Below are 23,684 nucleotides of genomic sequence, written 5' to 3'. Positions count from 1 at the left end.
CCACATTTAGAGACTTACAACCTCTCATCACAGAAAACAAAAATACAAACAGCCAATCACGCTCTCACTCACATGGCAAACAAAAACATACAACTATTCACTCTGTCATTCACAAATCTCAACTATTTCCCTGGTTAACACTTTGCTAACCCCAGGTTTTCATGAAGCCGCTGAAATGCAAATCCCACAAGCTCTTCTTTTGTGTGTTAGATCAGGTAAGATGATAATACTTTCTTGATCACCATAGGAGAAATTTGTTTGTCACAACAGTACAGGGCAGAGGACAGAGGACAGGTAGAGACAATTAAAAGGAAGAAGACAACCACAAGGATAAAAAAAAACACAGCAGTTGTACCTGTTTCTCCCAACCAACTCAAGACTGGTTGCACTGAGAAGGCAATAAAACTCGTTTAGCGTGCGCAGACATGCTAATATGGTCACTATTATTTTTATATCAAGGCATATTCAGGAATCTGGACTTGATTTTGGGTCGCTATGTTTACCAAAGGTAGGATGAGCTCACAGTTCACACATCGCCTCACCGGTGCTAGCATATTCAGAAACAAGAGCAGCGGATCTTCGGAGTCCGTTGTAAATTGGGCAGGGATGATCAGTGTCAGTCAGGCTGAATGGAGTGCACGTGAAGCAGAGCGATATCTGGCCTTGCAGAGCGCTCGGTGCCGCGCCGAATTACGGTAATGGACTTGAATTGTTGTCTTCATGTAATTATGTGTTTTTCTTTAGAAATTGCAAAAGCCTAATCTAATCCCGGCACGGCCTGGAAGTAGAGCGAGTTGCTACCCATGGATATGTGTCACAGAACTCACATATGCACGTATGTTCACTAGAGAACTGAATTTCCATGATGACAAATTAGCCAGATGGATTTGGGTAACTGGTAAATTGGAGTGCTAGAATTGCTATGCAATATCATAATAAGTGTGTACAAGAACACATATGTTTGGCCAATAGAGGCTACAAGAGTTAGCAGGGTTTTTTAACTGTCTTCGAAGTAGAAAAAAGGCAACATACTTCACAAAAAAGAACTGCAGTGGCATACATCCAACTTTCCCAAAAAGAGAACTTGGATTTTATAGCCAAGGTGGAATAAAAAAACGACAGTGCGAGGCTTGATGAAATGCTTGATGAGACACCGGGTGCAGGTTCAATCGGCCCGCCACTTAATCCTCGCTTGGTTGAGTCGGTGAGTGTGTGGGGGGAGGCGGGGGCGGGGGTACTCACCGAGGGCATTTGGCCGGACACAAGCTGGCCGTCTTGTGCCAACATGTTGGACATCATGAGGGTGGGGAGCTCCGGGTACGAGTACGGGTTGATGAGCCCGTTGTGTGGCAGCGAGTGGCAAAGGTAGCCTGTAGAATCGTGCTCCATCAGGTGAAGAAGAGGAGGCTCTGGGTGGTTAGGCGGTGTAATGGGGGGGATCTCGTAGTCCTCGTCCCCGGCGCCGTTTCCACTGGCAGTGCCACCACCTCCGCCTCCCGTCCCGCCGCCGCCGCCGCTAGTTTGACCTGTGTAGCTCTGAAAGAGAGACAGAAGGAGCAAGGAATTGAGTGTCCTTCCAATTCAAATTCCCAGCTTCTGCTGTCTGCAAGCCCAAGGAAACTCTGCCTTGACACTGAACCTCAAGTTGCTTAAGGTAACCTGGTTAGCGTCTTGCAGGGCAGCTCTGCTACCAGTAGCATGTGAATGGATGAATGCTATGCAAAGGTCTTCAAAACAGCAAGGCGTGAAGGTGCACTTTAGGTTAAGACCCAACCTAATGTTGAGGCAAGAGGTGGGGTTTGACATGGACTGGTCACCTGTCAATCACGGGGCCACATATACAGTAGAAACACTCAATCACACCGATGAACCATTTGGTCTACAGTCTATCTACTGCGTGTTTTTGGACTGTGGAGAACCTGGTGAGAACCATGTGGGCACAAATGTGAACATGACAGCGGGAGGAACCCAGTCCACTACTGGAGTCAAACAAGAAACCCAACCAGGAGGATAAGAAAAGCTAAACACAACAATTTAAGAAGTAGGCAAAAGAAAACTTTATCTGAGTTTCCTGGAGTTTCTAAAGGTTTCCATACATTCATCCTCAAACTTATCCATCATTCTTTAACCAGTAGGAAAGTGGAAATAACATCCCTTCTGCTTTTTTCGCACTGACCACGCTTATTTCCAATTTCTGACCACAGAATACTTTTGAGATGCCACAAGAGAAAAAAAATTCTAACCATTTGGTGTCTGCATGTAGAGGTCCTTACACTAACTCTAAAATATCAGCAACAGTCTAACCTCCAATCATAAGAAGCCTTTTCGGTGATATTTTAAAGTTTCAGTTTTCCAACACAGATTTTTTTTTTTTCAAACAACAATAGCAAATATTCAAACCCCACAGGAGTTCTAGAGTCTTCCACTTGGCTCACACCGGATTCGCAGCAGTTTGCCACAGCCTTTGTAGAAGGAAATATCAGGGCATGAATTCTAAAACACCAATACTTCAACTCACTTCAAGCGTAGCACACAGAATCTGCCAAGCAAGTATAAAATACAACCATATATATATATATATATATATATGTTTTTTTTTTTCATTTTTGGTGAAATTCTACTGTTATTCAAATAGTGTAAAAGAAAATTCCAGCATGCCAACTGGCTCTTTCTCCTAGTTCGGTGGGTTGAGTGTGTTTTTCTTGATGCTCGCTGCAGATTAAACCTTTATTTGCACAAATATCCTGCGGCGGCGCAGTGGTTAGAGCTTCAGCCTCAAAGCGAGAAGGTCCCCGGTTCCTTTCCAACAGGGCAGCCTTTCGGTGACGAGCCACCGTGTCTGCGTGGGGTTCCTCCGGATTCTCCGGGTTCCTTTAACAGTCCAAAAAAATGTAGGAAGTTCATCGGAGACCCTCAAATTGTTCAGATGTGTGAATGAGAGGGTGAATTTTTGCAATCAGGGTGAGCTCCGCCTCTCGCCCAATGACAGTTGGGAAAGACTCCAGAAACCTCGACAACCCCGAGCGCAAGATAAGCTGTAAAGATAATAAATGAACGAATGAACGAATATCTGAGCTCACATATCCGCGGATAATATCGAGAAGACATGGAATCGAGAATCGGTTCATTAGCATGCAATAATCTCGTCAGTTTTAGAAAATGTTCTTTGTAGTGAGAAATGCAATTTGATTTCCAAATGCAGAACGTCTCAATTTGGGAGAAAATAAAAGAAAAATAACCGGACGCCAGGCGATCTGTAATAAACTGGCGGCCGACCGTCATGTTTTCCGCCCAGCCCGGTGCAGTAAGGCCAATCAGATCAGAGTTCTACACAAGAGCGTGAGGAGAAGAAAAATAGCAGCAGGGAAAATCAACAGGGAATGAAAAGCAATTTTGCCCGAGACGATCCAACATGACTCCCTTTGTAATGACTGCGTCAAATTAATCATCGCAAATAATATTCTGGTGTCAGCCATTCAAGGGGTTTTTAATAGAATTTTTATGATTCATGTCTGGCGGTATACATCAAATAGTCAGCTCCGCAACGTTCCTGAAATCAATTCAATATCATCTTTGTGTAGCCTGTCAGGCTTGGCAGCAGAGTGGTCATTTATCTCTCAAACAGATACTTTTGGAAAATAAAGAGCACGGGAAGATGGAAGAAAGAAGGAAGAGTAAGGGGCGCGGTGTTTTTTCGTGCAACCTCCCCACCGCCGCCGCCTCTTTCTTCCAAAGGCCCAATTTCTTATCTGCCTCACCGTATAAACTGTAAGGTTTATCGGTAGGGGCTGAGGCTTCCGTGCATTAGGGGCCGGAATCGGCGGCCGGCTATTAAGAATGGGGAAAAAAAAAGAAAAGAAAAAAAAAACACTTCTGGCTGATCAATGAGAATTTGAGAATTTGTTTTTAAACTTGATAATGGAAATACCCGTTTAAATGTGCAACTTTGTAAAAGAAAACAAAAAAAAACCATCAATAGCAGCCATTAGACATTGTCAAGGACAATGTTCTTTTATTTTTACTTTTTTCTTTTTTTTTTATATTTTCCGCAGAGGCTTTCAGCAGGATTAAAATGTATCAAAAAAGAAAAATCTTTCAATGAATACCAATCTGAGAGAGCGAGCACAAAGCCAGATGAGAGGAATTTCATTAAATTGCAATACCTTAAACTCCCCAAAATAAATAAAATAAAATAGACGCTGGCGGTGTTTTTATCATGAAGCGACTCAGCACTAAAAAGTACACTTTCATCATCCTCTGCGTCGCGGCGAAAGACGGGACAACTGTCACTGTCTGATTGGCCTTGTCCTGACGTCCACTGGAAACTCATTTTCTAGACCATCCTTTGAAGACAGATGTTTTTGTGGACCCTTTCTGAGGGGGTGGGAGGTTGGAGGAGGAGGACGGAGGGGGGAGGAGGTTGGTGTTATTGTTTGGACTAATGGACAAGAAAACCAACATTTCCTGAGATTCAATTTCCCTCATAATTGTTGGAAGGAAACCAGATTGTCTGCTGTAAACATTCAGGCCATTGTGTGAGGTGAGTCCACCCGCCGGCCCCTTCATCGCTGTGGAATCCCCCCCCTCCGGGTCATCACGTGAACCGGGTTAACCGTCTAGCATGTTCGTTTCATTCATTCATTTATTATCTATACCACTATCTATACCACTTATCCCACGCTCCGGTATCCCAGGTATCATTTGAGCCTGAGGCGGGGGTTCGCCATGGAACAATCACAAGGCCACAGATGGAGACGCACATTCATTCATTTATTCACAATTCAGATAAAGAAATACAACCATTCACCACCGCATTTGTCTTATAGACACACACCCCTTCATTCTCTCGATCGCACATCATACCGGGAAATTCACTCTCTTTTACTCGCACCCCTGGCCATTTTAGGCGGTTTAAACTGAGACCCCTGTGTGTGTTTTTTCGGGACTTTTACGAGGGGAGAGCGTGCAAATTCTGCGTGGGAACCCCCCGTCGGAATCGAACCGGGGAACTTTCACACGGCAAAGCCTAAGCGCTAGCCAATGCATCACAGTCAGTTCATTCATGGCGGAAGACGGAAAGAATAATAATGAAAAACCTTCACTTACAAAGCGCTTTGAACCAGATAGTATTCACGCTATCAGGCTAGGCGCAAACCAGACCGCCAGGAGAAACATGGGGTTCAGTATTTCTGAAGAACATTACTCATTCACAAATTATATTTTTGAGGCGCACTTAATATCCTTAAATTTTCTCAATAATCCAACGCCTTGTGTATGAATTCTTGTTGTGCTTACTGACCTCGAACCAATTTTAGGTGGTACACTGTGCTCAAAAATCTGTCAAAATGTTTTAATGTGACTTTTGGTAAGCAATGAAGGCGCTCTATGTGACCAATTGACAGACCGTTCCCACCTGACACCTGATGTTGTGTTAAAGTCAGTCCTAGATTGAATATGTTAGATAGTTAATCGTGTGGTGCTGGAATACAACGTTATTCCAACCTCAGGTGACTTCAGGTGTCCGCTATCACTGGCAACCATAAACCAATCAGAGAACAGTATGTAGGACGCTTACCTCCGCCACTTTTTGTAATGCCACTATGTGCTGTGCTTCAACAGAATATTATTTGAATGTTTTATCATGCGCCTTATGTATGACAATAGACCCATTCATTGATAATGCGTCTTATGGTCCACAAAATAAGATAAACTAGGTATTAATTCAGTCCTGCAGAGAAATACAACCATATTTAGCAACATACAAACATTCAAATGCCATAAAGAGACATGTACTGACACTCATTTGGACAATTTAGGGACTAAAGTTGGTTTGTGGACCATGGGAGGAAAATGGAGAACCCAGAGGAGAACCAGAGATCTCCTAACGCAACAAACGCTTTTATTTTTGAAATTTGCATCATTAAATGCATCCCTGGTGGACGTGTCACGTGTCGGCTCCCTCCCGCGAGCACCCTTGATGATAAAATGTAAATACCAAGGACGTTCCCAGTTGGATTGCAGCAAGGTAAATTATTCATCTGCCTCTGTTGAATGTGCACTTCTTTCATTGTAGTCATATGTACACTCCGGTTAATGTACACTCTTGTAATGTAAAAAAACCTAAACAAAAGGTAAGACTTTGGAGCAATTGTGTGCACCGGTGCTTGTGTAAAGGTGTGGGGGGCCAGCTTTTCAAACAAATGCTGCCTACTCTGAATTTTTTTTTTTTTTTAATTTTCCTCTTCATTATTCCCTTTGCCGAGTTGTTTCAATATTATTCAAATGCTGTTTTCTCACGTTTATTTCCCCCCTTTGATTTATACCATGTGTTACCGGGGGGGGGGGGGGGGGGGGGGGGATGCAGAAAAAAAAAAAAAAAACCCAATCTGTAACATTTTAATTAAGAACCGGCACTCTACGCTGTAATTGTTACACGCTGGCACACCTTTCATTTATAGGAAACAGATGAAGAGACAGTTGGTCGGGGACTGAGAGAAAAAAATATCATTGATTTGGGGGCTTTCCAGCTTGTTTTTCTTTTTTTTTTATTCCTTCCTTCTCTTTTTTTTTTGGCACAGATCCCCCTCCGAGTGTTCAAGGCCTTGCGGAGATGATATTGACTGAGGCTAATGGCTCATTATCTGTACATTTTTTTTCCTTATTAAATTTCTACTTTGACACTGTAGAAATTCAGATATAGAAAAGAATGTCGGCCAATTAATAACACGACTTGAAAATGTGCCGTTTGGACCTACGATGCCTATAAGTGCATGAGATCTCGGCACATGCGGTAGGTGCCCTTATAGTACTTTTAGTCTATTTAAGGACACAAAATAAAGGTCTTGCACGATTACTAAAACCACTAACTCCTGCTAGGCTATCTAACGGCGTCAGCCCGTTTGCCGTTTGGCTTAGAATACACCTTTTCCCGCAACGTCGCGTGATTAGGTCATCGAGCGTTAGAGAAAAATAAAAATATCTCAGTGGTGCATTTGCGGAGTGGAGAATCGCAGCTACGTGCACCGTGACGGCCTGTTTGATGAAAACATTATTCGGGCAGGTCTTTTGTGCTTTGCTTTTTCCAAAAAATGGAAATGGTGAAATCACAAACACTGGAAAGAGGGAGCTCCGCTACCGAGTTTCTCTACACTGCCGCAGTGTACTTTTACACCAGGGACACTGTATAGTATATTTTGTACACTTTATAGTCAGAATGATTTGTTGTATGCTTCTGTATGATCGTATGTCTCTATATGACGTGTGGATGAGAGGGTGAATAGTTGCATCATTCAATATGATGTGAATGAATGAATGAATGGTTGAATGTCCCTTTAAGAACAACTTTATTTATCCTGAGGGAAATTGTTTAAATTTAAATTGTTTAAATTTATGACGCGAGAATGAGATGGTGCATGGTTGCATGTCTCTCTACGTGGCCATTGATTTACTGGTGACGGGTCCGGCTCCAGTTTATCCACCCTTGATAAGAAGTCCAGATAATGAATGAATGTATGAATGCAGCTTATATTTGGAAACTCCAAATATCATCATTGGAACAGAAGAATATTTTCAGATGACGGGTGAAACGTCTTCAAGTGAGGAAATTCAAGTCCAGTTTCTAAGACAAGAAGATTTCAAAAGGAATTCACCATGAACTAGATGACTGAGAACCTCCACAGACATGTATGAATGCAGGGTTTCTGTAGGTATCAGCTAATTTAATTTAATGCTTTTTAATGCCAATTTCAACAAATTTAATGCATATGTCCAACAGAAGATATGTTTATCTGTAATAAATTTATTTACAGATCCCTTCCGGGAAATGAATTCTCTTTATGTTGCCCATCATGGATGAACCATGAGCAGTTGACATGATGTACAGCAGCACCAGGGGAGAGACAGTAGTAGCAGACGTACATATGACCTGAGACTAAACAATCACATGGATTTAAGTGTACATGATTATTAGTGCACTTTCATTAGTTTGTTTCCTTTTTGTTGTAACTCTATGCACCATCAGAACACCCATAAGCAAAAGCCAATTAAAGAATTCTGCTCTTCAATCATCACCGATCATCACACTGTTCCAATCCAAATAACTAAATGTTTATAAAGTCTCATCAAATTAAATTTGCAAATAAGTGTTTTTTTTTTTTTCTCCAAACAAGCATATTTGCATTTGTTGTGCCCTTAGACCTTGAATTTAATGCTCTTTCATGACAGACGGAAACCCCGGGAATCAATAAGATGGATTCCATTTGAAACTACTGAAGCATTGATAGCTGTATCCATAGATAGATAGATAGATAGATAGATAGATAGATAGATAGATAGATAGATAGATAGATAGATAGATAGATAGATAGATAGATAGATAGATAGATAATCTCCACAGAGACAGCCTTCCGATTGGCCTTCCCTCTATTTTTTGGGGTCTCCCTTTTTTCTCTTTAACTTGACCCAGGGCGTAATTACAGCGTTTCGAGGAGGGGTATCGGGGAAACCACAAAGGGGCTTTTCTTGTACGGGAGGGTTGCAGATCCAGTTACAGCCACCTTATACTTCCACCGCTCATCTTCCTCTCCTGGATAGCATGACCCTAACAGTTCTGGTCCCCCCTCCCCATCCAAACCTCCAACATTCCATCCAACTCAATACTTTGTCATCTCAATTCCCTCCTGAAAAAAAAAAAAAATCCAGGATTATTTATCTGTTGCCATGCTTCTGTCTGGACGTGATGAAAGTGTGAGGGGGGTTTAACCTGTCACGTAGCCGGTATCCGAACGGGCTGGGAAGAAGCAAGCGGCTGCTATCTGACCACTGCTATGTGGGATGAAATTGCAGAACCCTGTCAGCGTTTTTTTTTTTATTTTTTTAATTTCTTTCTATTTTTTATGTTTTTGTTTATATATTTGTTTGTGTACTTCTTTGTTTATCTATGCAGGAGAGAAACATCCCCACAGGTTGCCACCATTTTGGCGCGTTGTCTGATCGAGTGGGGCGGATGAAATATTTTATATATAAATATAATATAAAGAGTCTTTAAATAAGAAGTTAGTTCCGGTTCTCCGGTTTCCTCCCACAGTCCAAAAGTATACAGGAGGTTCACTGGAGACCTTCAATTGTCCAGATATGTAAAAAAGATATTGGATGGTTTTGTGTCTCTATCAACACGTTCTCACTCCCAATATGTCAACAGTCCGACCAATGCTAAGGGTCCTTTAGCGTCACATACCAACCAAGGTACTTCTAGACAATTCCAGATAAGACATTGCTGCCATCGGGATCTCATTAAACCAAAAATAATTAGTAAATTATGAAAAATTATGAAAGACTGACTGTTCATTGTCTCACAAGTCTTTCTTTTGATTTTCCTGCATGTTTGCGGAGCGGGGGGGGGGGGGGCGGTATATCAAAGGAAGCTGCAGCCGGATAAATGAAAATTCACAAAGTAGCAGCAGTATTTTTATTTTATTATATATATATTAAAGCTTTATGACCCTCCCCTCATTCTATTTAACCTTTCCCACACTATTATGAAAACTTCTTATACTCTTACATGAGTAGCGATCGGACATCGATGTAAAAATTAAACAAGGCAATATGCTAAATGCATAGGCGATTCTGAGGATGATGCTACGGTCGCTGAGCCAATCAGAGCCCAGGATACTGAACACCATGCTTTGGTTGGTCGCCACCCTAGAAAATGCTTATTTTACCATAAAAATAGCACAAATGATCAAGATTTAAAATTACATTTTTACCGCAAAAAATCTGTGGTATAGTATAGCGAAAGATCCATTATATGAAATTATATTAATTTACTATTGTAACCATATGTCAGTTTTATATCCAGATTATTTGCTATGCCATGGCTTTTTTGCAATTTTATATCACAAATTAAAAATCCACAAAAAGTGTGAGAACATGGAAGGTGAACCGTGACATGGCGATGGACGACTACATCTGGATTTAGATCTATATCTAAATATAATATAATATATTTATAAATCGTCCACATTTGTGAAAGAGAGGGCAAATGATTGTTTGATGATAAAATATAAGTTTACCATGATTTATTTGTTGTTGTTTTTTTTCAAAAAGATCCCAATGGCAGTAATGTCTTATTTTGGAATAGTCTCAAAGTAACTTTCGTCAACAAATGATGATACAGGGTCGTCATTGGGAGTGACAACATGTTGTATCATCACTATATGACATTTAAATGAGTGACTATGGGTTTTAGTCTCCATATGCGGCCCTGTGATTGACTGGCATACCGGTCCAGGTAAGAACCTCTACTCCCGCCCAGTGAAAGCTGGGATAGGCTCAAGACGCACCCGACGCTACCATGTCTGCAGGAAAAGCAGCATAGATAATTAATGAATGACTGAATAAATGTCACAATGTTTCGTGTTAATGTATACGGCAGTGCACCTCATCCGGCTGAGGTTTCGGGTTCGACCCCTGCACAGATTTGCCCCCGGCTCCTGACCCAAATAAAATATCGTGATCGAAAAAACGTCGACCCGCCACCCGCCGGGTGCTAACGACGCTCGTGACCGCCGACGCCATCCGTAAATCAGAGTCCCTCCTTAGCTAAAGTCAAGCTGTGAAAGAGAGAAATCAGGCCGGGGGCACGAATTCAGCGAGAAGAACCGATGAGGGCGGCGTGTGAACAAACAAAAAAAGGAGCAGATTTGGTGGGGTGGGGGGATAACGGAGGAGCACGAGTATCTATTTCAAGAGTTAAAATGAAGTACACGAGAGGTTGTGTTTATTATTTGATAAAACCTCCCTCATAACCTCAGCACATGTTGTGCAATAGCGCTGGCTCTCCTTCAACTCCGTGGCGTGCCACTTCAAATTAGTTGCTCGCGGAGAGGGCCTGCCCCATCTTTGCAAAACGTATTAGTACGCCACTCAGAGTCTCATACAGCCCAGGGTTAAACACAAATTATATCATTTCTGTCAGCCAATCAAATCACGCTGACCCCTCGACTTGCAAGATGAGTCAAACGCGTAATGAAATATGACATGGCACAAAAGCTCTGATTCTAATCTGCGGTGACACACGATCAGATGAGGATGACCCCGTGACCTTGACTGACAAGTGAGACGAGCGCCAGGAACAGGATACACAAGGGAGGAGGAGGAGGAGACTTAAAAGAAAGGAGAGAGAATATGTGCAATTAGGAAGGATTTTTTTTTTTTTTTTCGTCCGAGTCAGTGGGAAGTTCGGTCAGTAATCAACTCTGAGTCGGGGTGACTGGGGCCGTCTGCTTTCGGGGGGCTCGGGAAAGCTGGCGTTCACCTCCGATCAGTCTCGCTTTTCATTCATTACGTCGTGATCTATACCGCTTGTCCTGCACTCGGGGTCGTGCACGGCTGCGGGAGCCTCTCGACAATGAGACTTACAACCATTCACCCTCTCATTCACACCCCAGAACTAAAGAAGCCACGGGATGAGGGGTGAAACGTCGTCGAGTGAAGAATTTCAAGTTCATTTGCTAAGAGAAGAAGATTTTCGACATGAATTCACAATAATCTGGATGACTGAGAGCCTCCATAAACACATTCACTCACTCATTCACACGTCACATAGACATACGGCTTCATCAGAGTCTGTTTGGGATGTTTTGATCCTTGTAAAAAGAACCATTCACTCCGTGTCTAAATGAAGTTAAGCCATAAAGTATAGCAAATTGTGCAAGTTACTTTTTGCAACACATTTTAGCATTAAGTGTGGAGCCACGAAGGTAAGTTAAGTGACGAAACACCAAATGAAATCCCCCCAAAACTCCTCAGTCCATCTCTTCTGCCGCTTGATATTCAAGGTAAATACACTTAATAAAACCACCTTATTTGTTTACATTCTCTTTTACTATGTATTATTATTTTTTACATATTATTTGTGATACCTAAAGTACATTTTTTCTTCTCTAACACCTAACAAGTAAGCCAGTAAATTAAGCGATAGAGCACCAAATAGAACCCCCCCCAACTTCTCTAATTTCCCTGCCTTATTTCCTTATTTTTAACATTATATGCTATTTAAAGAACAATTTTCTGATTTATAAACACATATCAAAATCGGAGTGGATTAATAGCATTTCGATTCGATCCAATGGGGATTCACATTCAAACAGAACACGGAGACTCCTCACAGAAACGCCTTCTGGATCTGAATCCAAACCAGGGACCTTCTTGCTGCGAGGCAGAAGCACGAACCGCCGTGCCACAATTGACAAAAAGATATCGAAAGAACATGTAATGAATGGAGAACGGCAGATGAAAAGACATGACAAGAAGAGCCGGTGCGTTTAAATCTATCTGAATATATCAACCCCCTTCAACGATTCTGTTTTTTGGACGTGTGAAGGATGAATCCAGCATGAATCCAATGAGAGCCATAAGCAAAGTATCCGCTACTCCCATTCGGGGCTGCATCACCACGGCAACAGCAACTGCTGACTTATTACAAAATAAGCATTCCCGGCCGGGGTGAGGGGGGAGCGCAAGTTATTCGTCGAACCGACGATTCTTCGATTATTCGCTCTTCTGCTCCGGCTGTCAAAAATTGGTATTAGCGTGTGAAGAATACCACTAACGTGTTTAGATGATAAAACTAATTGTTGCTAGAAGAAAAAAAAAAAATGATAATAAATGTGTGGTAGTGATGGTGGTGGTGGTGGTGGGGGGGGGGGAGCGGGAGGACAATGAAAGGTCGGTGGATCTGCGCTGACCAACCGTGACAATGCAGGAGACGACAAAGGGAGTGCTGATGGTGCAGCCATCTAAACAAACGTACATTATTCTGACAATTGTTTGGATCCTGTCACCCACAAATAACTCCGCTTTGCACAAGGAGGAAGGGGGGAGGGCGGTAAGTTTATGTGGCATGGAGTGGTGTGTGTATGCGCGTCATTTAAACTGCTATAACTGTGTGTCAGTTTCTCACTGAATGGGATGCCTTACTGCGGATTCCATAGGTATTCTTGCACAATAACCGTCAGGGGGTTTGCCCGAGTTCCCGTCGTATCAGTACCTTCTTAAGCGCCTCCCCCTCGCCTCCGAGCCATCGGTCTCAGAGTCAATGAGGCTGTGTATCGGGGGGCTGGCACAGCTGGCGGGAGCGGGAGGCTAACATCTGGACCGCCGTACTCCGGCTGCCATTGTTAATAAGGGGAGCGGAGGAGACGGCTCTCCAGTGTCAATGAACCTCCCTGTTGTTCGCTAGAGACGCTCGCCGGGTGTCACACTTGTTGCCGTCGCAGGAGCTTCGGCAACAGGTCGTCCGTGATACGGCCGGGTTACATCACGCTTCTTATTGTTGTCGTTCTTCAGCAAAATCAGTCAGCTCGAAAGTGTGTAAGAGGTCGCTCAGACAGTCAAGGGAGTAGATATCTTTTGTATTCTCGGCTGTATGCTAACGGTAACCACCGTTGCGCATGCTAGCTTGCCAAATGCTAATAAGAGCTGAAGAAACAGACAAACAAACATGGCAGCCAGAGTCAGCTGGTACCATGATCTTTACCTTGCAGCAGCAGATTTGCTGTGGCTCAGTTGGTAGGCTGGCGGTTTGATTCCTGGCTCTTCCTGTCCGCGCAAAACTGACTTTGTGTCTTTTCCAGAGTTGCATCCACTCATTTCACTACAATGGCTCTGCCAACTGCCCGACATTATTTCTTTTCTGAATACTGGAGCCATGATTGTGTCATTAGCGTGTAACTGTTCAGGCTGCTGTTACCGTATATTATTATTATGTCGATAGGTGCTCGCTCATGAACTGAAATGTTTGGTCCCTGGAGATCATTTTAGAGATATCAGTGAGCTAAATAAAATCGGACTCTCTGTTTTGAGTTTGTGCGTGAATGGGTGAATGCTATGTCATGCTAAAGTGCTTTGAAACAGGCGAGATGTGATAGCGCTTTTTCTTAACACGAGGATAGAGGAGGATAATAGCCGATAAACACGAAGTTAATCAGGAAACCATTATTTCAGGGTTTCCCCGCCCGACGCGTATCGATTTTCCCATTTTCCCATTTTAAACAATCGACTTGTGAGGAAAATATGAATGAATGAAATAACTGAAGAAGCACCCGTTCCTCAACCACCTCGTTTTAAATGCAATTGTCGATGGTAAGGTCTGTCGTATCGCCCACAAGTACGTTAATGTCCTGGGTTTAAAAGCCCAGCACCGGAAACTGTAATCACTGATACCTGCACGGATTTTCTTTCGTCTATTTGTAACCCGGGGCGAAGTCGGGAAAACACCAAAACTCAAGACTATAAAAGCTTTATTTTTGTCCTTTCCTTTCAAGCTTTGGTAATTCGTGGATCAATGTGAGTTCAAGGGGTTTTATTTATCCAGGAACACATTAACTTAGGAGTTTAATCCATTCCTTGACCGAGCTCGTAATTCAATTTTCTTGTGTATCTAATTTAATTTCCTCATTAAATTGACTAAAAACGCTATTAATCTGCTCCAGCCCCCAGGTTTTTGTATGTTTTTACACAAGAAAGATGTATTTTATTAATAACAAATAATACATAAAAAATAATAGCACATAATACCAAATACATAAGAATGTATAGAAATAAAGTGGTTTTATGATGCGTTTTTCATTTTTAGCTCTATCGCTTAACTTAGCAGCTACACACATCATGATACAATGTGTTGCCAAATGTAACTTACACGCTTTGCTCTGCATAATTGCTAAATTACATTTAGCAACAAAGTGAAAGCCTCTTTTTAAAACTATAAAATCGTCCAAAACTTGCTTTAATGACTCTTCTGCGTCTGCTGCTCCGAATCCCTGTAAATGTCTCTTCCCGTCTCACAGACGATATCTCACAGACAACAACTTCTCCATCTCTTCACAGATAAGTCCACAAAGTACACGCCTCACTCATGTTTTTCCTGACATTCTCCTGGCTACTTTGTGGCAGATGGCGCGTCCAACTATTTTTAAACGCCGCCTGTATTTCAAACACATTGTGTCAGTGATTAAAATCTGAAAAGTGACAACAAACCACAATTTTTCCAAGGGGTTTTCTTTCGGAAAGAAATGAACGCCGGGTGTTTGCGATGGCGCGCGAGAGCGATGGGTTCGCCGACTGGCCCGGGGTGAAAACAAACACATTAAAGGTCACCATTGGTTTTATCTGATCGACCTCCGATGATGTGATGACAACTCGGCGGAGCACGGGTTTTATCAAAATATACAACCACGTGTTTGCAGCCCATGCCAATGCAGAGCTTTTTACATTGGCGAGGGGGGCTTTTCAAATGCCTGTAAAAATGCCATGGACAGAGAGAGAGAGAGAGAGACAGAGCTTTCCATCTCCCAGCCGCTGCAACAAATATGCCTGCACATCTCTTTGCTTTGTCTCCACACCCTGCTTCGTCAGCGAACAGCTATAGAAATATTTTGGCAGGCCGCGCTTTGTTTTCATTTTCACAAAAGATGTAGCGAGGAAGGGAGGGGGGATGGAATGGGGGGGGCAGGTGAGCGATGTGCAATGTGGGAAAAGGTAAAGGGGGTGGTGTTGTAAGGTCAGGGGTGCGTTGTGGGATGATAGGGTGCGGAAAAAAAAGGGATAAATAAAAGGGAGAGAAAGTAGAGTTGGATGGAGGGGGGGGAAGCACAGTCAGGGTGATGAATAAGGGTAAACCAGGTGAGGCTGCAAGAGAAGGGAGGTGGAAGATGGAGGCAAAGAGTAAAAGGGTAAGGCACTAAGTGAGGAGGATCAATCGGAGGAGGGTCCGCCATCCCAGTCCACCCCCTTCAATCTAAACAGGGGGAGGAAGCTGTAAATCAGACTAATGCGGCCGAGCCATAATTCAGACCAGCAGGGCCAGGATGTGTGTGTGTGTGTGGGGGGGGACCCCGAAAATGGCGGGAGTTTACAAAAAGAGGCTTAATCAACGCCGGGCACGAGAGTCTGTCCCCCAAATCAGCGAGCTTCCTGTCAGTCACACATGGCTGGAGCTGACCAATCGGGGGAGGGGACGCTGCCAGCTCTGCGCCGCTGCCAGCACGAGTATCACTCATCCGAACCGGAAAGGTGGAACGGGCCTTTAATTCACAGCACTAAGGGATGTGATGGATTTTTCAAAGGTTGTGCAAAAATGGGTGAGGGATCACGTTACGCAACAGTTCATCGGAAAACACACGGGGGGGGGGGTCGCCGACGACTTTCCGCAGACATCATATCTTACGCTGTCAGAGGTGACGACAGACAGGTTTTGGCCCATCGAAAAAAGAGCTATCAATCAAGGATGTGTCTGATTGATCACTCAGACACATCCTTAATCACACACACACACACACACCCTCCCACGCCAGCCACGACAGCAGAGGTGAGGGGAAGAACCGAGAGTTGCCATCAGCGCGTAGACGACGCTAAAGCGAGCTAGCAGAGAGACGACTCACGCTGTAGCTGTTAGTAGAACTGATGCGACTGGCTGTGCTGCACACACACACACACACACACACACACACATACACACACGCTGCGCATGTTAAAATCACACGCGGCGTTCTGGCAGCAAAGACACCGCAGCGGCAGCCAATCAATAAAACCTTGTTACACTAATTGCGAGATCATAATCTCCGTTACTACTTCTGCTGAATATCCAAACAGTCACTCCATTAGCTGAATTATTCCCCCGATGGAGTTTTTCCATCTCTCTCTCTCTCTCCTCCAACCATCACAGATCCTTTTTCCTTTTTTTTCTCCCCCTCATGACATATTTCCCTCAAACATCATTTTCCTTTAAATGAATTCATAAGTTGCGGGGGAAGAAAGACATCAAGAGCAACGCGTTGCAGAGGTAAAACTGTTTCCTTCTCCTCCACTGCCGAGCTACCAGGACGAGAAGTGTGTTATCTTTGATTCCGCGCTTGTGTTCGGTATCAGCCGGAGAGAAGCCATGAGTCTGTTGGGAACTTTGTGATGTGTAAAAAAAAAAGAAAAAATGGTCGCCTACGTGATCATCCGATAAAAATCGGAGAGCAAATCGGAGCTTCCCATCGTTGGATGCTCTTTCTCGCTCCATGGGCTGGAGGACAAAGGTCCGCTGCCACGGGCGGAGGCAGGAGGTGCACAAAGACCTTGTTGATACCGTGATACCGAGGCCGGGAGGGGGTTGTGGCTTTGTCGTGGAATCAGTGACAGTTTGTCACTCTGTTTGGCGGGGGGGGGGGGAACGGGGGGGTGGAAGTGGGTCAAAACCAGGCGAGGTCGAACGGCGAGTCTCACAGGAACGTCAGGGTGACAGTGTCACTGACCTTGTTCCCTTCTGACTCAACGGGAAAACATACATCGCAACGTCGCGCTGTTTACTCGCTGTTATTTGACAACAACAGCCCCATTCTTGAGGTCTATGTCAGGTTATCCCATGCATGAATAAGCATATATAAATATAAATCTATACAGAGTGGCCCCTATAAGATACGAATCATTTTTTTAAAGGTACGGAGCACGATTTGAGCTAAATTTATCCTTGAAATACAACAAAAGTGTCATGATACGAGAACGAGAAAATCAAAATTCAAAATTTGCGTGGTAAGCGCTGAGTTAGTTCACTTCCGCATCCAATAAATTGGCGCTGCTTGCTGCACCCACCTGCAGCTTCCCTCGGCCACTTAACTATAGTCGTGATTTTTTCTTTTTGATGTTCCTTAAATTAATAATATCCTTCTTTTTCAGGGTTTTTCTATATTAATATCCTTATGTTGTGAGTTTTTTTTGAGGGGTGGAATGAATTCATTTGTTTAAAAATTAAAAAAAAAAATCAACATACGCACCTACTTCTGGAACTAATTAAATTCATATCTTAAGGGACCACTGTATATGTATATAAATGTACAGTAGTTCTTCGCCATATCCCAGTTCACCTTTCCCAATAAAATCAGATAAAAAAGTTTTTTCTTTTTTTTGCAGTGTTTTTTCTCAAAATAAATGTATTTTATGTGCTTGTTATTTTTATCATTATTTGATTTATTTTATTAATATAATTATTATTATTATTTATGGTTAAAATAAGCATTTTCTCGGGTGGCAACCAATCAGCTAGCTAGTTTGTTGGTGTGAATTAACTGTGAAAATTTGTAATTTACCTAAACTATGCCAGCTAAGTGTTCTGCACCTTCTAAGGTATCTGGCGCTGCAGAGGAAGATGCTAACCATTTTAGCGTGTGTGGGGGAGGCTCATAAAATATATATCAACAATAAAATAAAAATATGGTTGCTTCGTTGCAGATTTTTTTTCATCCCAGGTTCTGGATAAATGATAAACGCAGGACTACTGTATATGTATAGGTGACTCGATTTGACCTGCAGTCTGACTATATATTGGTTTATCTGAAAAACATACTAGTTCCAGGTGGGAGGGGACGACAACCGGAAAAGCAGCAGGCCTTTTCAACTTGTCCATCCATGCGTTATCTATAACATCTTTCTTGCAGTCCGGGAGCGAGAGGCTGAATTCACCGAGGTCTCAGGGCCACATAGTTAGAGACGTACAACCATTCACCTGTTCATTCAGAGGTCATGTAGAGAAAATCATCCGTTCACTCAGTCATCCATACATCTTTTGGGTCTCTAATGAACCCTCTGCATGTTTTTGGCCACTGAGGAACCCAAAGGAAACCCACAGAGATACAGAGAGAACATGGAGACTCAACTAGGGACCTTGTTGCTGTGAGGCAGAGGCATTCACCACTGTACCCTGAACCGGGAATTTTTAATTAATTAATAATAAAAAGCGAATAAATGACAGATGCTGTCTTTTTCTATGCGGCGGAGAATTCAGCGATGAATTATTCTTAAAAATATATAAAAATCTTGAACCCTGCAACAATCGGGATGCGATTGTAAAGAAAAAAAACCTAAGGAAAAGTCTGTTTCTCTGCTCAGTGCGATTTCCTCTGTCGCCATTTTGGCTCCAGAATCATGAGGTGCAAAAACTTGTGAGGTCAAACATCCGGCACATTTCCTCCCACCTTGACTGGCCTGGGCCCAATTGTTGATGCTTTCACGCCGTCAGTTTGTTAGTTCATTTGGTGACCCAAATGCATTTAAATGCAATTGTGCACGGGGGGGGAGGGGGGGTGAAAAAAAGAAAAGAATAACAGAGCGGGGAGTCAATATAGAGGAAAGATAACAAAGCAGCGAGCGCAGGAAAGCGAGCTCCGGGCACCGTGATTTGTTTTGGTTGAAGCAGGAATGTGGAGAACATGGCTCGTGTATTTACAGTGCGTCCTGTTTCTTCGAGAATATTAACCGCTTAATAACGCTGCGCCTGCAGCTTTCTTTCTCTCTCTCTCTCACCTCTCCAGACTCCCACCGCTGCTCTGCTCTCTCGAGCGTAAACTCATTTGGGGGGTTTGGAAATGCGCTAACTCCGAAAGCTATCGGTGCGAAACCGGGAAAAGCGGCAAAAAACAGACAACAAGATCCACCCTAAAGGAAAATTGGGCATTGCTAGCTACATGCAGCTGGCTACAACTGCTCCCTTTCTAACAGGGAGAATATTTAGCAGGATAGGAGAGGAAACACAAAAAGTACAACAAAAAGGTGAGAGCAACTTGGATTTCTTTATTTTATCTAATTGTTATTTAGATTAATAATTGTATGGAAATGGAAGTTAAACCATTTCACCAATATCAGGGCTGCAGCTAATGACTATCTCAATAGTGGTCAAGTCATGGACTACTAGTCGACTAGTCATATCAAGAGCTGCAAAAAAAAAAAACAAAAAAACGCAAAAAATCCCCCCAAAAAATCTATTGCGACAATAAAAGGCATATTATTTACTTTAACAAGAAAATTTGGTGTACATTGATTCGAATGCTTAACAGTTTGTGTGCGTTAATTCGGATTAAAGGTGGTGCGGTGCCGACCGTAAATTATAGCTAAAGAATTGGTTAATTGTGATTAATTAATTACAGTTAATGAAAATACTATACTGTAGTTTTAATCGCACCTCAATTAGCACAGATTGCAGCTGGACAGATTACACTGACCCAAGGTATGTTAACACGATGGATGAGACCACACCGGTGGATGGGATAGTTAAGAATTTTTCCAAATGGAAGTATAAACAAACATTATTTTCCTTGCACTTTGTATGGGAAAGGGGTCTGTGTATCACAGAATAACAGCAACTGAACGCTTAGCATGCGTGAGCTAGCGCGCGAGTCAGTACTGTTAACTTTGCTATGGAGGACACCAGCATTGCTAATACAAGCAAGCCGAGTTTGCCAGTCAGTACTCGACCACACGCTGGGATTCAAAATATACAAAATATATGAGTCCACATTGGATACATTGACTGACCCGCCGGCGAAATGGGTCGTTGTGGACCGCTCTCCTCTCCGTGGTAGAAGATCAAGGATTACATGGAGCTTTGCAGATTGATTCAGCTGATGAGAATCCCAAACCACCCTCCAGAAAGACAATGTCAAGACAAACCCAGCAGCCAGATGAGATTGGAAGTCAACCAGGTCATGATGAAGAGACACAAAGTCCTTTTCTGCACTCGCCTATTGAACAGTCATAGGCCGATTCATTCATCAACAAACTTTTCTCATGCGATTACAGAGTGGTTAATCTTGATTAATCAGTTACAGCGGTCATTTTTAATCGAGCTGCAAGCAGCAATAAAGTAACATCATTTCCTGTTGGGTCATCTACGAAATGTTTCCAAATTCTGGAATGTTTTTTTTTTCTGCATTAGCCTAGCTAACCCCCATAATGCACTCATGTCACATGTGCTGGAAACACAACAAAGATTTGTGGAAAAAGTAAGATTTCTCACTTCTGAGATACTTCAATTGGCAACGATTAAATGTTATTTTGTCAACAACCTGCTGCAGCCTGAACAGATGTATTTCCTATTGATTTTCTGAGACGTCCGCGGGGTAGGTGGGTGGGTCACATGACCACCTGCATCTTCGAATAGCGCACCTTAATGGAAATCTTAGTATTTGGCCAGTTTCGGGCGCAGCGCTGGATTTGTGTACAGCTAAATTGGCGCAGCTTAGTGATTTCCTGCCGTTGTTGTCGTCGCTCTTGCTGTTGTTGTTGTTGTTCACCTCTACGTCTTGCTGTAACACATCCACCAATGAGACCCTTCCTGACTGGAGCTGTCAGATGGAGGCAGAGGCTGAACTTGGTGAAGCGGAGAACGGAGCACGGCACATGTCAAATATGAGGGGGATTTTGAGTAAACAAAGTATAACACGGACCAAAGCGAAATCACCTCTCATCCCATCACAGTGTTTCATGCCATTCCCCCATCTCTCTCTCCTTTCTTTGCCTCTTTGATCTCCACCTCCCTCTTTTCTCACCCCGTCTATCTATGATCTATGCTACATTTGCAATGTTTTATCTGTCCGTCAATAATTTGAAAAAAAAAAAAAAAAAACACATCGCACACATCAGCACAACTTGCAATCAGTGGGAATTGCAAGAACACCACGCGCGGTGATAAAAGCGCTGCTTCTGAAGATCTTTCCCCGATGGCCAAGTATCTGCACGAGAGACGACTCAGATAACGGCGGTTATCTGAGGCGGTTGCCAAAAGATCGTCGGCGCCCGTCGCCGGAGTCCTCCGGATCGACCGCACTCGAAAACGCAGCGCCTGGAAGCGCTCTGGGCTCCGGGCTGCGCTTTAACAAACCACGACATTAGGGGAAATTAGGCAAAACAGCAAACGCAACGGAGCTACTGTGGCCTGCGGGTCGGTTCCGATAATTGCAAATGACAGGGACAAATTTGCCGCTCCCTTGTGTATGTCAGATGGGCTTATTCCCAAACTCCACAAATCCGCCTGTCCAAACACAACCATATGGTCCCCCCAGTTGTTCGTGAACAGCTGTGCAGCAGCGTATCTGGCATGGTTGCCTGGCACTGTAGACCCCCCCCCCCCCCCCAACCCCCCCGCCTCCGCCACCCTTTCTATTCTAACTTAATAAATCCCCTGCAATGAGGCCAAAACTCACACAGAGCGGAGCGGAGTTTTCTGCTTGGCTTACGGTGAAAATGTGCACGCGGGAGGGCCGACTCTTTCATACGAACGCGACCAATTGGATTTTTTTTTTTTTAAGACGGAATTAACTCGATGGTTGATGCCGTCACAGTAACGGGGCAGTTATAGCTGTCCGGTTCCGCTCCGGTGCCAGCTTCAACTGAAGACGCTAAAAGACAAATTTGCACGGAATATTTCAGACAAGTTTTCCGCCGCTGCTTTGCAGAGAGATGCTAACTCTTGCCTCAGTCAGTCTCAGCATATTTGGGGGCTGTTAAAATACACCTCATGGCAAGATGGTGTCGGGTTCAACCCCGCAAGTGGCGCCTTTCTTTTTGGCGTATCCATGTTTCCCCTGGGTACTCTGGTTTCCTCCCACAGTCCCAAAAACACGAAATCTATTGATTGGGGATCCTAAATAGCTACAACATAAGAATGAGACGGTGAATGGTTGTGTGTCTCTACATTTGGCCCTCCGATCGACTGGCGACCGGTCCAGGGTGAACCCCACCTCTCACCCAATGACAGCTAGGATAGACTCCAGCCCCGAACAGCGCTACCTTGACTGCAGGAAAAGCATTATAGATAATTAAAGTCGCCTATATTATCAATTTCACCACATGTACTGGACATACAGAGAAATCCAGCAGATGTTTCTCACAATCCCATTGTGATATGAAATTAGTTTGTGCAAAAGTCTGTAAATGAATGAATCAATCAATGTCAAAATGTTTCATATTAACCAAGCGCATCGTACAATGCTGTTAACCCGATCTTTCGGGTAGGACCCAAAAGATCGGCCCCTGGCTCCTGACCTAACGAAAATATCGGAAAAACCCTGAGAAGAGTTCCAGGTAATTAATTAACTAATTAATTAACACATAAATGATGTAATGGGCCAAAGAATGCACATTAAATATCAGTCAATCATTTTGCCATTTTATCAATCAATTTATTGCAGGATAAGTGGTATAGATAATGAATGAATGGATGAAGGGAGGCAAGAATAATACAATCCCATTGAATATCTGCCAATCATTTTGTCAATTTTAGGGATTAAGGATAAGTGGTATAGATGAATGAATGAATGAATGAATGAATGACTGAATGAATGAATGACAGTCTCGGTCGGCAAAAAATAGAGACTGAACATATGGGAACAGCGCCTTGTTAAAACTGAGTCATGGCCTCTGGGGTTGAGGTTTCATTTAAAATGATGGAAACAGGAAGTAGATGCTCAGCGACATTAGCTGAGATTAATGTTTACGCTACAAGTTGAGCAGCTGCTACCCACCACACTAAGCAGTATAGATAACAAATGAATGGATGATTGACTTTTATGGATGTGCAGAGACCTCTATATTTGCATTATTATCTGATTTATTTCATCCAACAGAGAAATCTGCGTTTTTCTACTTCTACCACCTTTCAAAACTATCCCATCACATTTTATCATTTCTGTCCTGAGAATAAAAACAGGGTAAAACCATCGCAAGGAACCTCGTGGTCCCGATCACGGTCGCACAACAGCCTCTGCGTGGACGCCCAATGACATTTTTCCCAATTCACAAGACTTCTTTTCACGATGTTTATCCAGCCCTGACGCGTCGGCTGAATTGATGATTGTTGCTTTCATTTGTTT

At 43.2% G+C, this 23,684-nt stretch overlaps 1 protein-coding gene across 6 annotated transcripts in view; it reads right to left on the bottom strand.

The window, feature by feature from the left end:
- The window catches only part of tox2 (TOX high mobility group box family member 2), a 125,985-nt gene that overhangs the window by 38,413 nt on the left and 63,888 nt on the right, over nucleotides 1-23,684 (bottom strand). For all 6 annotated transcript variants that reach the window (XM_086149769.1, XM_086149774.1, XM_086149771.1 and 3 more), the window contains one exon: nucleotides 1,243-1,536. In XM_086149769.1, the coding sequence (XP_086005895.1) occupies nucleotides 1,243-1,536 (294 nt within the window). The remainder of the gene's footprint in view (nucleotides 1-1,242; nucleotides 1,537-23,684) is intronic.

Source organism: Fistularia commersonii, chromosome 7 (genome assembly GCF_037954325.1).
Source record: "Fistularia commersonii isolate RoL2024-O1a breed Wild chromosome 7, RoL_Fcom_v1.0, whole genome shotgun sequence".
NCBI classification, from domain to species: Eukaryota; Metazoa; Chordata; class Actinopteri; order Syngnathiformes; family Fistulariidae; genus Fistularia; species Fistularia commersonii.
The sequence above is the reverse complement of the archived record's forward strand: the minus strand, read 5'-3'. Positions and strand labels throughout refer to the sequence as shown.